This window comes from Myotis daubentonii, chromosome 1 (genome assembly GCF_963259705.1).
Source record: "Myotis daubentonii chromosome 1, mMyoDau2.1, whole genome shotgun sequence".
In the NCBI taxonomy this organism is placed as follows: Eukaryota; Metazoa; Chordata; class Mammalia; order Chiroptera; family Vespertilionidae; genus Myotis; species Myotis daubentonii.
The window spans coordinates 185,157,009-185,175,270 of NC_081840.1; the positions used below are offsets into that span (position 1 = coordinate 185,157,009).

Genomic DNA, 18,262 nt, shown 5'->3' on the forward strand with positions numbered 1-18,262 from the left:
TTTTTACAAGCCTAGTTAATATCTAGCTTACTAAAAGATACCTGGGTTCTCATATTTGCTTCTAATTTCAGTAGTTGTGATATGTTGTGTTGTTTGAAATATATGAGGAAACACTGACCTCATACAAATACGTTGTTGGGAAATGGAAGAATATTTTACTAGTTTTTTAAAATAATTGTGCACATTCTTCTTTGATCCCATACCAAAAACTTTGATGCTATATCAACACTGACAGTGGTAGTTCTTAAATATTGGTTGTGGAATCTGAAACCACATCAATGAGCTTTTTTTTTTACCCAGTTACATTAAAATTTCACACTTTGAATAGGTCCTTTACCCATGTATACTTTTGTAATAACATACGTTAGCCATTTGGAAAATATTGTTTTGCTGTTATGCAGATCTTTAAAATGTTGACCTATTTCATTATGCCACATTCAAAAAGCCATTCTATCTCATCAGAAAAGTCTTTACATATTGGGAATTTGCTCAGCTCACAGTAGTGGATATAAATTTAACAGAATTCTAATTTTGCATAAAATTTTGAATTTTATTGACACAAATACCAGTTGTTTTCCTTGAAGTGACAAGCTCCTTTGTTCACTTTTTAAAAGAGAATGTATGAATAACAACAGCTCTTCTGTCAGTCTTTCTTTCAAGTAAAACTGTTCCAAGAATCAGGTGACTAGTTTAGTTTGTATCGCAAACACTCACTCAGTGCTCTCCTTAAGATAACCATTGTACTTCAGTTTGCAGCAGAAGTGCTTTTTGCATATTCCCATATTGCCACACAGAATATGAAAAAGGCATATGTTCAAGGATTTAGATTTAATAAAATTAATACTTTTTTTACTGCTTTATCAGGGACACCCTTAAATACAACTCTCTCTCTCTCTCTCTCTCTCTCTCTCTCTCTCTCTCTCTCTCTCTCTCGTTTAACTGAGAATGTGTGGCTATGAAGAATACAGTGACTGTTAGTGCAGTTCGGCGCCACTGTTGCTTTCATCAGCGCAAATGTTAACAGGATGAAAAGGAAGTCATCTTTGTCTTAAGAATAGCTTTGGCCTTTTGAACCTCCTGAAAGGTTCTTAGTGATTCCCAGGGGTATACAAACTACCTTTTGAGAACTGCTAATGTAGGCCATAATTTTTCTCATTTTCAATAACACAATCTAGTTTAATACTCAATTTTTAAAAATAGATACCTTGAAAACCATTTTTTCCCCTTGATATCTGTCTCACACAATTTTATTTTGTTGACAAATGTATTTTTATGTAGGTTCTCTCAGGAACTACAGTTAAAAATACAGAAAGATGCCAGAAATATTTCTTTATCTAAAAAATCCCAAAACAGAAAGAAGGAGAAGGAAAAAGATGACGTTTTAGGTGAGGATAGAAGCACACTTGTGGTACAGGTAAGTGTCCATGTTTTGATGTCTATTAAATTTAATGTATAATAAATTTAATATTAAATTTATTATGTTGGAGGGTAAAAAAAGAAGGTTAAATTATTTTCTGATGTGGAATAAGTTAACTTTTAGCTTCTTTATAAAAATGTATCTTTTCTATAGATATTATCTGTTTAAAAAATCTTAACATATCGCCGAAACCGGTTTGGCTCAGTGGATAGAGCGTCGGTCTGCGGACTGAAGGGTCCCAGGTTCGATTCCGGTAAAGGGCATGTACCTGGGTTGCGGGCACATCCCCAGTGGGAGATGTGCAGGAGGCAGCTGATCGATGTTTCTCTCTCATCGATGTTTCTAATTCTCTATCCCTCTCCCTTCCTCTCTGTAAAAAATCAATAAAATATATTAAAAAAAAATCTTAACATATCATATAGTGAGTGCCTACTGTGTACCAGACTGTGCAGGAAATCATTCTCATTCAAGAACATATAGACACAGGTGAATATCCACATACCAATACATGGACACAAACACACATGCACACCATTTTTTCCCCTTAAATGATAGAAGAGAAAATATCATTGTTAAAATTGTATATAAAGTAGAGCATTTTAAAATTGAAATCTAGGTATTCAATTTATTTGAAGTTTACTTTTCCTGGTATCTTATCTAGAATTGGTTCTTGGTAAGGTAATTCAAATCCACCACCAACCACTCCTGTTTTCTCACATGAATCAAAAGAAAAGACTTTCAATTTTGTGTTTCCTGACTCTACATATATAAGAACAAAGGTGGGCATGCTTGATTTCTCTTCCACATTTCTTCCCACTGAAATATTTATAAATTAGATATATGTCTCATGTAAATCTGAGGTGTGCAGGGCATGGCAAACATAGGTTTACAGGTGTGAGCATGCTAAACAGTTTATTCTTGTATGATTATTTATTAATTACTGTATTTTTTTTCCATATGAACAACTATAAACCTACTTTTGCCCCACCCTGTATACATCAGAGCTAGTGTAAATTGCATTTCTATTCAAAATAAATGTCTGACCAAGAATCTTGGGTTTAATTTTAATTCCATAGGTAGATAAAAAAATACAGGGCCACAAAAAGGTGATGTCTGTGGAATTCTGGTTTAGTTGACAAGTACTTTATTGGTAGAGGTGATTTTTCATTATCCTCATATCATTAATGTTATTAACATTTTTATTATTCCTCAGGATTCCAATGCTGATCCCAAAATTAAGGATTCTCGAGTATTAAAGATAAAAGGGTCAAAAATTGATGGAGAAAAAGTTGAAAAAACCAGTCGAGCTTCAAATGTCAGCTGTCTCCATGACAACGGGTCTAGCCACATCAAAGCAGTGCCTTCAACAAGCCTCAGAGATTGCAGCAATGGCAGTGTGGACCACACAAGGAATCCAGGCATGGCTATTCCTCCACTTACACACAATCTTTCTGCACTAGCTCCTGGTATTAATTCTGGAATGGGGACTATCCCAGGAGTTCAGAGTTACAGGTATGAATTAAGAAAATAAGAACAAAAGGTTGTTTAAGGATATATTTGCAAATTTGTAAGTCATTGTCAATTCAGCCCCATTGTTTTACTCTCAGGCTTTTGGATATTGTTCATTCTTGTCAGGTTGCTGTTTTAAAAGACTTTTTGGTCTATATAATGAAGATTATTAGCATTTGGTCAAAAAATTAACCTGATTAACCTGAGTCCTAAGAAAGTAGGGTTGTACTGTTTAAGGTGAAGAGAATCTACAGCTATTTATTCTAATAACATGAAAGGAGGTTGTCATAACAAAAGAGATAATTGATTTTCAAGGTCTGTTTCTGCATTGTATGGCTACAGGCATTTAGTGATACAAAGAAGCTCCTTTTGGGAATTTTCCTTAAAGGAAGGTAATTTGGTTGGAGTTGAGGACTGGGTAGGAGGCATGAGTGTAGGACAGAATATTTTACCGGATCTGTGCACGTAGTGTTTTTAAGAATAGGCATTAAATGCTGATTAAACTGCATGTCACTTGGTGCTATGCAATTTGGTTTTGTGCTTGAAAAATAATTACTATTGGTTCTAACTTAATATTTTTGTCCTTGTTGTTACAGAGTGGATGAGAAGACCAAGAAGTATTGTATTCCATTTGTTAAACCAAACCAACAGACTCCACCAGGCATTTATAATATTAACATGACCAAACCAGTAAGTGATCTGTTCTCAGTAGTAGAAGAACAAGCTAAGTAATTTCTAGACCTTTGTTAATATTAAATATAATGGTGAAGAACTGAGATTTTTATTTGGGGACAAATCATAAAATGGAAGCTTAATTATGCATATATCTTCCCAGCCTGCCATAATCATAAATGTGAAAGACTTAAAGTTTAAGTAAGTTTTAGAAAGTAATAGCAATCTGGGACTTAAAATGTAAGATTTTATTAAAATGACATCTGTTTTAATTCTTTAGGCAACAGTAAATTTTCTTAACCTAATGCTTGGTGATCAGTTTTTTTTTAGAGTAGAGAAGATAAATGGTCTTATCTCACCCACACTAGGTTTTTGGTAAAAGTATTCTGTTTCTTCATTTAACCAATATTTATTGATTACCTATCTCTATATATAAAAAGCCAGTGACTGGAATGCCGTAACAACTGGAACTATGGCGTCCACTGTGGCCAGTGAACCGGCCTGATGGGGGGACGGGGCTGGCTGGCCAACCTCCCGCAGCCCCTCCCCCAACGTGGCCCCACCCCAGATCAGCCCCATCCACCCCGATCAGGGCCAGGGCCAGGTGGCCAACCACCTGCAGCCCCTCTCCCCAGCCAGATCTGCCTCCCAATCACCCCCCCAATCAGGGGTGGGGCTGGCTGGCCAACCTCTCACAACCCCTCCCCCGGCCGCTGACCCCTGATCAGCCCCCCACCGCATTTGGGGGCGGGTCAGCCAGGCTACCACCCACAGCCTCTTCCCACGGCTGGCCTTGCCCCCAGTAGCCCCCCCCCCCAATCAGAGGTGGGGCCACTGGCCAATCGCCCACAGCCCCTCCCCCAAGCTGGCTTAGCCCTGATCAGGCCCCAATCGGGGCAGGCCAGCCAGCCAACCTCCTGCCATCTCCTCCTCCCAACAGGCCCGGCCCCGATCCACCCCAATTGGGGCTGGGCCAGCAGGACCCCACCTGTGCACTAATTCATGCACTAGGCCTCTAGTTATGTATAAAACACTGGAGATGAATGAGTCAATCTTTCTCTTCAAGGAACCTTTGGTTTAGTAGAGGATCAGCAAGTTAAAGCATAGATTGTAATAGAAGCATGTACAAGGTTCACATGTCTTCTGAAGCTTCAGAGGAACATTTTAATGCTCAAGATAGCTTCTTTTTAAAGTTAAATCATCATCACTCTTACACTCAAAACCCTCCCTTGGCTTTTCATTTCTGAGTAAAGACCCGAGTCCTTGCAGAGTCTTTAAGTCCCCACCCCTCTGTCCCATTCACAGCTACTCTCATTCTTGATCAATCTATTCCAACCACACTGATTTCCTTGTTATTCCTGCAACATAGTCAGACATGCTCCAACATTTAGGCTTTTGCACTTGCTTCTTCCTCTACTTTGGAACAGTCTCCAGATAATCCAAAACACTTGCTTTTCCTCTTCCTTGGCTTAAATGAAACCTTATTACAGTGATGGCGAACCTTTTGAGCTCGGCGTGTCAGCATTTTGAAAAACCCTAACTTAACTCTGGTGCCGTGTCACATATAGAAATTTTTTGGTATTTGCAACCATAGTAAAACAAAGACTTATATTTTTGATATTTATTTTATATATTTAAATGCCATTTAACAAAGAAAACTCAACCAAAAAAATTAGTTCGCCTGTCATCTCTGACACGCGTGTCAGAGGTTCGCCATCACTGCCTTATTATGAGGTCTTCCCTAATATGATAACTCATTTTGCCTCCCATTACTCTCTATCCTCTCACCTTGCTTAGTTTTTTTCCATTATATATATTTGACGTCCTCTACATTCTTTTATATAATGTCTGTCTCCCTCACTAAGATGTAAGCTTCCAAGGCAGGGATTTGTGCTTTGTTTCTTCCCTGCTCTCACTCACACCTAGAACAGTGTCTAGCAAATTGAAACTGCTTCAGAAATGCAAATGAATTCTGCCAGGGAAAGGGAGGTATGGACATATTCCCAAAAAAGTATTTTTCTCACAAATTTTCCTTCTCTATTTTCTTTCATTATCCTCAGTGCTGAAAATTATAGCCTTTCTTGTTCATCTCTCATGACCTAGACATTATATTTGCTTGTTTTTAAGTTTTTCTTAGACTGCAATATCTGTACCCATCGTGCTTTCCTTTTGACATAGCCTACCTTTTGATTTCTCTGTGGATATTTTGTGTTTTACATTCCAAGTCTGCTTTGAAGATTCTTTTGCTCAACTAGGCTTTTCCAAATAGCTGGCTCAATACCATTTTTCTGGAATTGATATCAGCCTTCTTTCAGGCGTTGCATAACCATCACTGGCTAGTAATTTTAGATCTTATTTCTGTTTATATTTCTTTGGGACAGGCAATTAAAAAAGGAGGTCAAGATTAGTTGGGGGAAGATCCACTGGCAAATTAACGGAAGCAGAACTAAACCTAAACTTTTTCAACTTCTAGGTTGAAGATCAATAATAAATATATTATTATAAATATCTCTTACGTATTTTACTTGCCACTGTTTGAATATGTAAATCTGGTAGTTTGGATTTGTTTATTTATGTTTGCATTTGCAGATAATTTTTTTGAACTAATTATTTTATTTTGTAGCTGACTTGAGCCAAGAGCCTTAGCACTTATTCTATTAAAAGAACAAACAGAAACATCCAAAAGAAAGAAACTCAGTCTCACTCCGGGACTTGTGAAGACTTTGTGGGAGGCAGAGTGGCATAATTCAGAGAATATTAAATCTGAGACATCAAGGAACCTCAATGACAGCTTGACACTATCATTATATGTGTTTGTGTATATATTCCATTATACATACAAACATATGTAAAAACACATATATGATTTCATTATATATAGGTGTGTTTTTTTTAAAGAAAATCACACACTCTATATATTACCTGTTCTGAAAATGTAAAAAAGAATACAGACTTTCTGTCATTCTCAAATGAAACGGAAAAATGTCAAATCCATAAAGGTACAGAGTTGAAGTGCTCCTACTATTCTTCACTTTATTATTTTCTCAGACTTTATCAACTATGAAGTAATAATACTAAGATTTGGAAAATAATTGAAGTTGTAATTCTTTACTTAATAAACTGTGTAACTACGAGATAGTATCATATGCTAACTCTGAGGAGCAGGACAAGGACACATGTTTTTAAAATGAGCACCAAGATTATGTTGGGAAAGCAAAAAACAACCTAGGACATGTGATATACCTGGCCAGATAAACTGCTCAGAATTAAGCAACTATATGCTGAAAAGCTCAGCAAGTGTCCTAAGGCCTGACCTTGCTGTCCTGATGCCCATCTGCTAACCTTTTACTGATTGCCAGGACTTACCTGAAGGCTGAGAGAGGGAGAAGGAGAAACTCATATCAACCAGTAATCCACTTGTTAGCAATTTTAATACATTTACTGAGGTAGAGGTTTGAGATAACTAGGTGAAATTGTTTTTTGTGTGTTACTTATGTTTTTCAAATATTGTATTATTCCAGATCTTCAAATCCATACATTTTAGGCTATGACTATAGTAGTTAGACAAGGGGCAAGCCCAGTTTACCTGGAAGCTAATTCATTTGTGTTAATCATTCTGATGATATTAGATCACTAGTGAAAAGAGCCTCCTTCAGGCAAATAAGAAAAGAAGAGAATACGCAAAGACAGATGTGCATTTGCCTGAATTAAACTATAATCATCTCCCTGAACTGAGAGCCTTGGAAGGTGTAGGTATGTTTACAATGCTTTTACCTTGTCAGCCCTTTTGTTTGCATTGTTTAAAATGTATGTTAGGTGAACACAATATCAAAAACTCATACATGTATGTTAAATGAACAGAATATCAAAAACTCGTAAATGTATGTTAAATGAACAGAATATAAAAAAACTCATAGTAATTTTACATTTTTATATATGAAAATATGTTCAGACTTATGTACAATAAGTAATACATACAAAGGGACAGATACACAATGTGAAAAACTAATAAAAATGTCTATTTTTTTCACTGTGCTTGTGGTTATTTTTGTGCAGCTCGAAATTCCAGGCTAATGAGGAAAGAGAACAAAAACCTTTCAGAATCTCAAATTCCTTCTCTGGCCGCTATTGACTTGCATGCCTCCAGTGTTACACTGCATCAGGTACAGAAATACTCTGTAGATTGTGTGGAGCTCTGGTTTCTCTCATATTTCCTGTTCAAGTTTCTTAGGGAGAGTTTGCTCTTAAGGATTGGGAAGGTTTATTGGGGAGATCTATAAAATTTTGCTTGTTAAATTGTATATATTGGTTCATTGAACTTAGTACCTCTATGACATATCCTATATAATAAAACCCTAATATGCAAATCAACAGAACAGCGGAACACCAGTGGCTATGATGCACACTGCCCCCCCCCCCCCGCCACTGCAGAAGGAAGTGACTGGCAGTGGTGATCGGGGGGGGGGGGGGCGAGGCCGGCCGGAGGGTGCCAGTGGGGGCCTCCCCCACTCCCCCATCCCCACCCCCCGATCACCCTGCTTGCCAGTTGCCCCACAGATGGCCCTGATCGCTGTCCAGGCCTAGGGACCCTACCCTATATGTTGGGAACAGTCTCTTAGATGTAAAAATTAAAACCTGGCAAGGCTACTCTAACAATGAAAAAACAGGATGATGCAGCGATGACATGCATGGACTCTGGCTTGCACATTTTGTGGTCAGTCCTGATTCTGACACTTAAAACTGTGTGACAAAGCCAATGACTTAACTTCTCTCTGCTTCAGTTTTTCCACCCATAAGATGGGGAAAATGGTACTGCTGCCTCAGAAGGATCATGTTATGTACTACTTTTTATAATCAGGGGGAAAAAATGTAGCTGTCCATACAACAGCAAGATGCCTTTCACCTGTTTGAAAAGTATGGTCACTGGTGCATGCAGCGTCCCAGATTGGGAGAGGGATGTCTGACTGCTGGTTTAAGCCTGGCAACCCCGGAGGGGTGTCAGATTGTGAGAGAGCACAGGCCCGCCCCCTGCCCCCACACTAATTTCATGCACCAGGCCTCTAGTATGTTTATATTAATCAGCTTACAGTAATCAATGTTTTATGATTAAACGTGTGTGTGTGTGTGTGTGTGTGTGTGTGTGTGTGTGTGTGTAGCCTAGTTATGGCTTTTATATAACTACAGGTTTTGTTGTAGCTTATAGTATTTCACTGCATTAGCACCAAAATTATAATCTATCTTTCAAAGTGTAAAACTCTGAAACTGTTTTTATTCTTTTAAAATGTATTGTCTGACACTTTTCCCCAAGATGATCCACTTTATCCATGTTAAAGATTTGTTATTACGACAGTCATCTTTTTCTATAATTTCTCTTAGCGCTTAAGACTATTTATGTTTCTGCTACTTTTATATGAAAACATATGAGTCATATCGCTCATTTTCACATTGAGAAAACCGTCAAATTTTTAAATCCCGAGCCAACCATAACTCGCTACAAACTTTGGATATGTATTATTGTACTTCACTTTTACTTTTTCAGATTTCTCACCTTTACTTGATGCTTGGAAACTTTTGCTTTAGAATGAAATTCTCCAGCCTCATTGTTTAAGCATTTCCATTTAATTTAATAGAGAAACTGTATGTTGCTTCTTTATCAATGTGAATACTCTTTTCTCCTTAACTATGTTACTCCTTAAATAATTTTGTAGAGCTCTCTAAACAAGGGGAATAATATCGTTGAGGATAAATTACAGAGGCAGTTACCCAGTGATACTGAGAAAAAGGTTTATTGATTGCTGTTGCTTTACCTTATCTCTTGCTGACAATTTCTGTAGCAACATTATTAAAACTAAACACATTCCTGTTGTATGAAGATGAATCACTGTCACAGATTTAATATCTGGTAACTATAGAGTCTCAATGAATTCCTTTTATACTTCTAAGGTTAAATTTAATGTGCATTTTAAAGGTGCAGAATTTTTCATTTGCTCTCCGAGAGTGCACTATGGTTCAAAAGCACTTTTCAGGGTTGACATAACCAAATCTAGTTTCAGCCAATGTAAGAAAAGGTTTTTATTTTTGTTTTGAACTAATCTTTTTTTCTTTTTAATATGTTTTTACTGATTTTAGAGAGAGAGAGGAAGGGAGAGGGGTAGAGAGATAAAAACATTGATGGGAGAGAGAAACACCTATCGGTTGCTTCCTGCACGCCCCCTACTTGGTTTGGAGCCTTCAACCAGGGCATGTGCCTTGACTAGAAATTGCACTGTTTACCTCTTGGTTCAGGGGTTGATGCTCATCCACTGAGCCATGCTGGCCGGGCTGAACTAATTGTTTTATACATTTAAATTGGTTCTGCATTTTTAGTCTCAATTTACTTGCTTAATTTCCAGTTGTATTTAAACTACAATAAAGGGGAAAGTAGGTGTAACAAAAATCACAAATTAACAACAAAATAACATGAGCTTATGTATAAAAATCTGAAGGGCCCTAACCAGTTTGGCTCGGTGGATAGAGCGTCGGCCTGCGGACGGAAAGGTCCCAGGTTCGATTCCAGTCAAGGGCATGTACCTTGGTTGCGGGCACATCCCCAGTAGGAGGTGTGCAGGAGGCAGCTGATTGATGTTTCTCTCTCATCGATGTTTCTAACTCTCTATCCCTCTCCCTTCCTCTCTATAAAAAATCAATAAAATATATTAAAAAAAAAAAGAAATCTGAAGGAAAGTGAAACACCAGAAGACTGAAAGCAAGACTTTCTGGTAGGCGCTGTGACTTGCCCTGCACTTACTTTATTATTAAGACTACATTGAACTATGTTTCATTTTTGTACATAACCCAAAATTTTCACCTTTATAAAAGTCTATTTGTACTTTTTGGAAAAATCTGTAAGATAGATTTTTGTAAGTAAAGTGTTGCATAATCTCCCCTTCCCTGCCCACACACACACTTACACATATTATGTACTTATACACACAACTACATGTTTTTTTTCCCCCTGTAAGCATGGTTTTAGCTTTATCCCACAAATTTTGATATGTTGTAGTTACATTATCATTCAGTCCAAAAATTTTTTTATTTCCCACGTAATTTCTTTTTTAACCCATGAGTTACTTAGAAATGTTTGTTTAATGGTTAAATATTTGGGTTTTCCCTAGATATTTTGTTATTATCAATTTCTAATTTAATTCCATGTGGTTAGAGAATATACTTTGTATGAATTTGATCCTTTTAGAGTCACTGAGATGTGTTTTATAGCCCAGCATATGGTTTATATTGGTAAATTAAACTTGTTCCCTTGAAAATATGTGTATTTCTTAGTTGTTGGATATAATGTTCTATAAATGTGGAATTAAACTAAGGTGGTTGATAGTGTTGTTCAGATCTCCTATGTCCTTATGATTTTTTTGTTGTTCACTTCTATCAGTTACTGAAAGAGTGCTCTCAAAATCTTTTACGATGATTGGGGAATTGTCTATTTTTCTCATATCTGTTTATTTTTGCTTCATGTATTTTAATCTCTTTTTAGTTACATGCACACTTAAATTGTATTGTCTTCCTGATACATGTCCCTTTTATTATTATGAGATGTCTCTCTCTAACTCTCATAGTACTCTGGGCCTTCAAGTCTATTTTGTCTGAGATCAAAATAGTCACTCCAGCCTACTTATACTTATGTTTCCATGGTATATCTTTTTTCTTTTCATTTACTTTCAACCTACCTGGTTTTTATAAAGTGTTCCTTTTGCCAAGAGCATATAAATAGGATCTTTCCTTTGTATCCATTCTGTCAATTCCAATTCTTTTAATTGGAATGTGTGTTAGTTTTCTGTTGCCGATAACAATTACTCCAACTTAAAACAATATCCGTTTATTATTCCACAGTTCCCATGGGCCAGGAGCCCGGGCCAAGCTGCTTCTCTCCTTCAGAGTCTCACAGGCCGAAATCAAGGTGTCATCAGGGCCGCATTTCTCTCTGGAGGCTCTAGGGGAGAATCCGTTTCCAGGCTCGTTCAGGTTGTCGGCAGAATCCAGTTCCATGTCGTGTGGGACCTAAGTTTCCTTGTTGTCCCTGCTTTTTTGCTGGCTGATCCCTGGGGATGGTTCTCGTCTAGAGCCTACCCACATCCCTGGGAACCATCTTCAAAGACAGCAACATTAGCTGGATTTTTTAATTATTATTATTATATTAATAATAATAATTATTATTATTCTTTGAATCTCTCTTACCTCCTCTTCTGCCTCATCTCTCTGACTCTTCTGCTTTTTAAAAAATATATATATTTTATTGATTTTTTTACAGCGAGGAAGGGAGAGGGATAGAGAGTTAGAAACATCGATGGGAGAGAAACATCGATCAGCTGCCTCCTGCACACCCCCCACTGAGGATGTGCCCGCAACCAAGGTACATGCCCTTGACCGGAATCGAACCCGGGACCCTTCAGTCCGCAGGCCGATGCTCTATCCACTGAGCCAAACCGGTCAGAGCGTGACTCTTATGCTTTTAAGGATGAGGTGATTACATTGGGCCTACCAGGGTAATCTCTCTACCTTAGGGTCAGCTGATTAGTAACATCGATTTCATGTGCAAAGTCCCTTCACACAGAACCTAAATTAGTTTGATTGACTAACCAGGGATAGGCATCTTAGGGGGATATCTTTAGAATTATGACTAGCACTGAATATTTAGGCTATTAACGTTTAATGTGATTATTGATACGTTTGGGTCTAGATGTTTTATTTTTTTATTATTTGTTTCTTATTTGTTCCTCTGTTTTCCTTTTCCAGTCTTCTTTCATATTTGAGTATTGTTAGTGTTGACTTTTGGGGGACATCTCTTTGTATAATTTTTTTAGCCGTTGGCCTAATTCTGTCAACCACACATATATACACACACACACACACACACACACACACACATATATATATATATACACATATATGTGTGTGTATGTGTAAATACTGTGTATATATATATACACACACACATATATATATAATTTTCACAGTCTACTTATAGCAAATATTAAGCCACTTATAAATGTAAAAACCTTGCAAATATATTTCCCTTCCCACCAACCTGAACTTTTTTGAAAGAATTTTATTTATTTATTCTTACCCAAGGACGTACTTGGAGGGAGGAAGGGGGAGAGAGAGAAACATCACTTGGTTGCCTTCATGCGCGCTCCAACCGGGAACTAAACCCACAATCTAGGTAGGTAAGTGCCTTGACAGGGAATTGAACCAGTAACCTTTTGGTGCACAGGACGACACTCAATCAACTGAGCCACTATGGCTGGTCCACCAACTTGAACTTTATGTTAGAGTTAATCATATATATTTTATTTATATACATTGAAAACTCCACTACACTGTCATACATTTTGCTTTAAGCAGTCATAAATATTTTAAACAATTTATGAGAAAAAAGTAGTCTTCTATATTTTCCTAGCTACTTATCATTTCTGTTTTTTCTTTTTTCTTAAAGATTACAGTTTTATTTTCTGGTATTTTCCTTCCAGCGAAAATCTTCCTTCTTGCAATTCTTGCAGAGTAGGTCAGATGTTGATAAACTCTTAGTTTTCCTTCATTTGAGAATGACTTTATTTTGCTTTTGTTCCTAAAGTATATTTTTATTGGATATAAAATTTGAGTTGGTAGGTTGTTTTAAATTTTTTTCTCTCTCTCAAGACAATAAGGATGTTATTCCTCTTTTCTGATTTCTGTGATTTCTTGGGGGAAATTCTCAGGTACTTGAATAATTATTCTCCTGTATGTAATGTTTCATTTTTCTCTGGCTGCTTTCAAGATTTAATCTTTTGTGTTCATTAGGTTGAGTATAATATGTGTAGGCATAGTTTTGTCTTTTTTTGTTTGTTTGTTTTAATGTATCCTGTTTGGGGTTTTCTGAGCTTCTTAAATCTGTAAACTTATACCTAATTGGGGAAGTTTTTAGTCCTTATTTTTTCAAAAAAAATTTTCCTGCCACAATCTCTTTTCTCCTTCTGAGATTCCAGTGACATATATGTTAGACCTTTTGGTATTTTCTCACAGGTTCCTGAGAATCTGTTCATGCTCATCAATCTTTTCTCTCTTTATTCTTAGGACTAGGTCATTTCTATTGATCTGTCATAAAGTTTTTTAACTCTCTACTTTGTCATTTGCATTCTGCTATTAAGCCCATCCAGTGAAGTTTAAAAATTTCAGTACTGTTTTTTAATTCTGAATATCTATTTAGTTCTGTTTTAGAGTTCTACTCTTCTACTAAGAATTCCTGTTCCTTAATTTCATTATGTTTATTTTTCATCTCATATACCATAGTTATAATGGCTACTTAAAAATAACTACACACACACACACACACACTATATATATATATTCCAACATCTGGACCACCTCAGGATTGATATTTGTTGATTGACTTGATCACACATTTCCTGGATTTTTTCCCCCCCAGTATTTTTGGATTGTATCTAGGACATAGTGGTTATTATGTTGTGTAGCCTCATGGTTCTGTTATAATACTCTGGAAAATGTTGAATTTTTTGTTTTAGCAGGAAGTCACCCAAGTGTGGTTCACATTGAAAATTCTGCCTTAGCTTCTGTGAGGGGTGGTTCAAATATCAGTTCTCTAGGTCTTTCTGATCCTGGTTTGCACCTGACCTGTACTTGTGTAGTTCCGGAGACTTGTGCAGGTGATTCAAATCTCAGTGTAGTTCTCTCAGCCTTTGCTCTGCTGGTCTAAAGCTCTCCCATGTGCGTATCTCAGGAGTTGCACTGGGACTTCTGCGGCTTATATACAGAATTAGAGGATCCCTTTTTCTAGTCCTTGTCCCTTCAGAATTACCCCCATCCTTTTTGGCCTGCAGGGATTCCTTTTCCTGGTTTCTCTATAAAGATGGAGTTTCTTCTAGACGTTGATCCTACTGCACTTCCTTACTACTCTGAGACTAGGCAAAGCCACAGGAGGAAAAAACAAAATTGGAAATCTACTCCCATATGAAAGGCCACATCTTCAAATTTTGACTGCTCTCCTTAATCCTTAGTGGGGTTTTTTGGTTTTGTTTTGTTTTTTGTATTTTCCCCAAATGTTCTTTGTTCGTTCTGATTGTTTGTTTTATAATAAGTAGGAGAGGGGGTTTGTAGTGGGTTTGCACTGCCCTGGCACATCCAAAGTATATTTTAATATATGTATCAACAAAGAGGTCAAAAAAATAACATCCCCTTCATCTTCCGTGCAAGTAATTTGAGCTATGAATAGTTGATTTTATTTTATTTTTTTAAATATATTTTATTGATTTTTTACAGAGAGGAAGGGAGAGGGATAGAGAGTTAGAAACATCGATGAGAGAGAAACATCGATCAACTGCCTCCTGCACACTCTCTCCTAGGGATGTGCCCGCAACCAAGGTACATGCCCTTGACCGGAATCGAACCTGGGACCCTTGAGTCCGCAGGCTGATGCTCCATCCATTGAGCCAAACTGGTTACGGCATGAATAGTTAATTTTAAACATCTGGCAATTGAACAACAAAAATTGGGGTTTTCATGGAGTAGGATTTACAATGACTGGGAATCTGTAATGCTGGATTATGAATTTACAGGTACCAGGATCTCCCCTGCCAGAGGACTCGGAGGCTGACTTACCTTGGATGGAACACCAGCACTGAATGTCAGTTTGGTTCTGAACGGGGTAGGTCTGCTTTCCCATATTTAAAGCTGTGTAACCTTTTCTGGGAAATATTTTGTATAGTTTTAAATACGATGTGAGAAAACAAGTGGGATAGACATCTAGAAAGATTTTATGTAAAATATTTGGTGGCATGTATTCCTCCTGTGCTTTTAGATGCTGCTCTAGCGCTTGAGATGACATCCTCCTGGAACAAAAGTGCTGATATCCCAGGAGGAGATAGACATGGTTTTGATCATTTACTTCTGAACTGCCTGCATTTTCTGAGAAATGTTTTGCAGAAGGAAAGACAATGACTTCCAGGTGTTTCAAAGGAAGATTGGGCAAGTGTCCTCCCCAACTGTCAGCCATCATCTTTGAAGTCCACTGATGCTACTTCAAGATAATCCAATGAAAGAATAGTGATATGGTTCTCGTTACATGAGTGTATATTTACTATTAGTGGGTTGTGTATTTAAAGGTACCCAAGATTAACAGTAAGTAAAAAAGGGGAGAAAGATTATAAAAGTTTATGTTACTTATGCATCAAACTTTGTGTGTTACCTGCATTGATGTGTACATTTATTTAGGAATGTCTTTGTGAATGTGGGAGCTAAAAACTAGGATCAGTTGAAGAAAATGAAAAAACTAGGATCAGTAAAAAAATAAAATGTTTCCTTTACCCTAACCTAACTATGAAAACACATTTAAGACTCTTGCTTGTTTCTAGGCTTTAACAAGATATGTGACTGCTCTTTATGGATAGATATATTTCTTTGGTTCCTGTGAGTATAGTTGATGTTTGATCAGTGTATCATGGGAATCTGCCTCTCTGCTGATCTTCTAAGAACCACCCTAAATGCAAGTTTCGCAAAGAACCCTTTTTATTTCTAACGATTTGGATAGTTCTTTGCACTGTATGATTCTGGGGCTAACGTTCCTGTGAGCAGGAATGTGACCGGGACAAGAGTGAGAAAGGAGAATGCTGTAGGTCTACCTTGGAGTCGAATACTTCTCATTGACAAAAGAGGGATATCTACAAAACCAGGAAATGGGAAGCAGGCTCACCAGTTGACTATGGTCACTCTTCTCTGGGCTGACTCCTGCTGAACTCCCCAGCCGAAGAGGCTTTGGGCAGGGATGAACTTTGTTCGGGACTTTACTCCTATCCGCTGATAGTTTGAAGGTGATATTAAATAGAATATCTTTCTAAAATCCCAGAGATATTCCTGTCTTCTTATTTCCTCAAACACCTAGGCCTTCCCAAAAGCTTTTAACCAAGGTGCAAAATTGTTAACCCACAGGACACACATCTTTCCTAATGCACTGGTCCTCAACGTTTAGGTGGGAGTGTTAAACCAATTTGGCTCTCGTTTTTTCGTTTCTGGGTTTCTAGTCATGCTCTGCATTTACTGTTTTAGGGAATGATTGTTAAGGGGACCAGAATTTGTGTGGGTTTTTTTTTTTGCCTTAACCAATTAATAGTATGTTGTTGTTTTTTCCAAATGACATTGACTAGAACTTAGCCCAGGAATTTTACTAGCACTTTTCTCTATTACCTACCCTGTGGAGCTTAATATTAAAATTCTAATCATAGTTACTTGAGCCTCAAAAGAGTAGGATATTCAGGAGGCAAAATAAGGGGCTGCATTGTAAAAGTCTATGTAGGTGGCTCAATTAAACTTTGATCTTGATTTTGAAGCTCTATCTCTAATCTCTGACCAGGTGTTTGACTAGATGAGGTATGGCTAACATGCTGAACAAAGTTAGTGTATAGGCATTAATAGGCCTCAAATTAAAATATTATTATTTTTACTTTGAATTATGTTGTCAACAGCCACCACAGCATAAAAAGCAGACACTACTTAAAAACCAAGTAGCTGTCCAGTTTATTTCAATGTTAATTTTATTAAAAGATTGGTGTGAAAATATCACCTCAATGTCTGAAGGTCTAGGATTAGACCTTTTTCATTCTATATTTGCTCTTGGTATCTTTTATCGATTAAAACATTTTGTGCACTTTAGAACTAAAGAACTAAAAACTATTACTATAAGTCCAAGTTGAGACTTGAAGCTCATATCTGTTTAGAATCTTGGAAGTACTACTTGAAAAAGATTTTGCAAACTGGGGCTATAGACCCTGAACTAAAATAATTCCCCCCCCCCTTTTTTTTTCAATTTAAGGTTACTTTTTCTTTCCTTACAAAGGATATGATTAAGTCACATACTAATAGGAAATATGTATATGTACTAGTGGGAAAATGGGCTTGCTGTGTGTATGTATATTTTACAATTAATAAATATTATATGTTATTGAGCTCCATAGTTTTTATTTGCATTATTTAATTAATAAACTATAAACAATGTATAGGACACTGTATGGTATTTAACAAATATGTTGGAAATAATCAGTTAATTCTTTTTGGGAAAGTTAGGATATAAGGATGACAGGTTAATTTTCTTGTACAGCCAGTGATACAAGCCATCTGGTCATAAAGTAACATGTCTTGTAAAGACTACCTGGTAAAGGTGGTGACAGACCCAGGCTTAGAACCCGATTCTCCTGATTGAAAATCCCTTGCTGGGTTAGATTAGCTAACTTCCTATTGAAATGGAAGCATAGAAGATGTGTTGTCTTGTGTGACTCTCTCATTATTGGTTTCTTTATCTTAATTGTGCTAAAATAAAAGGCTGGATCTATAAGCAACTGTAAATCAGATTAGATTGAAAAATGTGACTGACTTATTTCCTGAGCCCTCCTCAATGTAACCGAGCCACTGGCAGAGGATCCAAAATTTCAGGGTCACTGCTCCTAAAGCTTTAAGGCTAGTCCTAGTGTATTGGACCAAGTGGATTTTTCTCTATTGCTTTGTATTGTGTGTTTTTTACATTAGAAATGGGCCCCTAACACTATGTGAGTGAAAAATTATGTTCTCACATTGCTTTTTAAATGGTTTTATTTTTTCTTTTGATAGCTTTAGACATGAACTAATTTAAAA

General features: G+C 37.0%; 1 protein-coding gene across 4 annotated transcripts in view; it reads left to right on the top strand.

The window, feature by feature from the left end:
- The window catches only part of CDKL2 (cyclin dependent kinase like 2), a 41,495-nt gene extending 23,909 nt beyond the window's left edge, over nt 1–17,586 (top strand). For 2 of the 4 annotated variants that reach the window (XM_059668325.1, XM_059668334.1), the window contains 8 exons: nt 1,279–1,414; nt 2,631–2,929; nt 3,523–3,616; nt 7,228–7,351; nt 7,655–7,761; nt 11,480–11,611; nt 15,199–15,287; nt 15,441–17,586. In XM_059668325.1, coding sequence (XP_059524308.1) covers nt 1,279–1,414; nt 2,631–2,929; nt 3,523–3,616; nt 7,228–7,351; nt 7,655–7,761; nt 11,480–11,611; nt 15,199–15,264 — 958 coding nt within the window. In that variant the 3' untranslated portion in view covers nt 15,265–15,287; nt 15,441–17,586. The remainder of the gene's footprint in view (nt 1–1,278; nt 1,415–2,630; nt 2,930–3,522; nt 3,617–7,227; nt 7,352–7,654; nt 7,762–11,479; nt 11,612–15,198; nt 15,288–15,440) is intronic. The other 2 variants (XM_059668342.1, XM_059668349.1) reach the window with 2 other exon arrangements.
- Nucleotides 17,587–18,262: the final 676 nt, after the last annotated feature.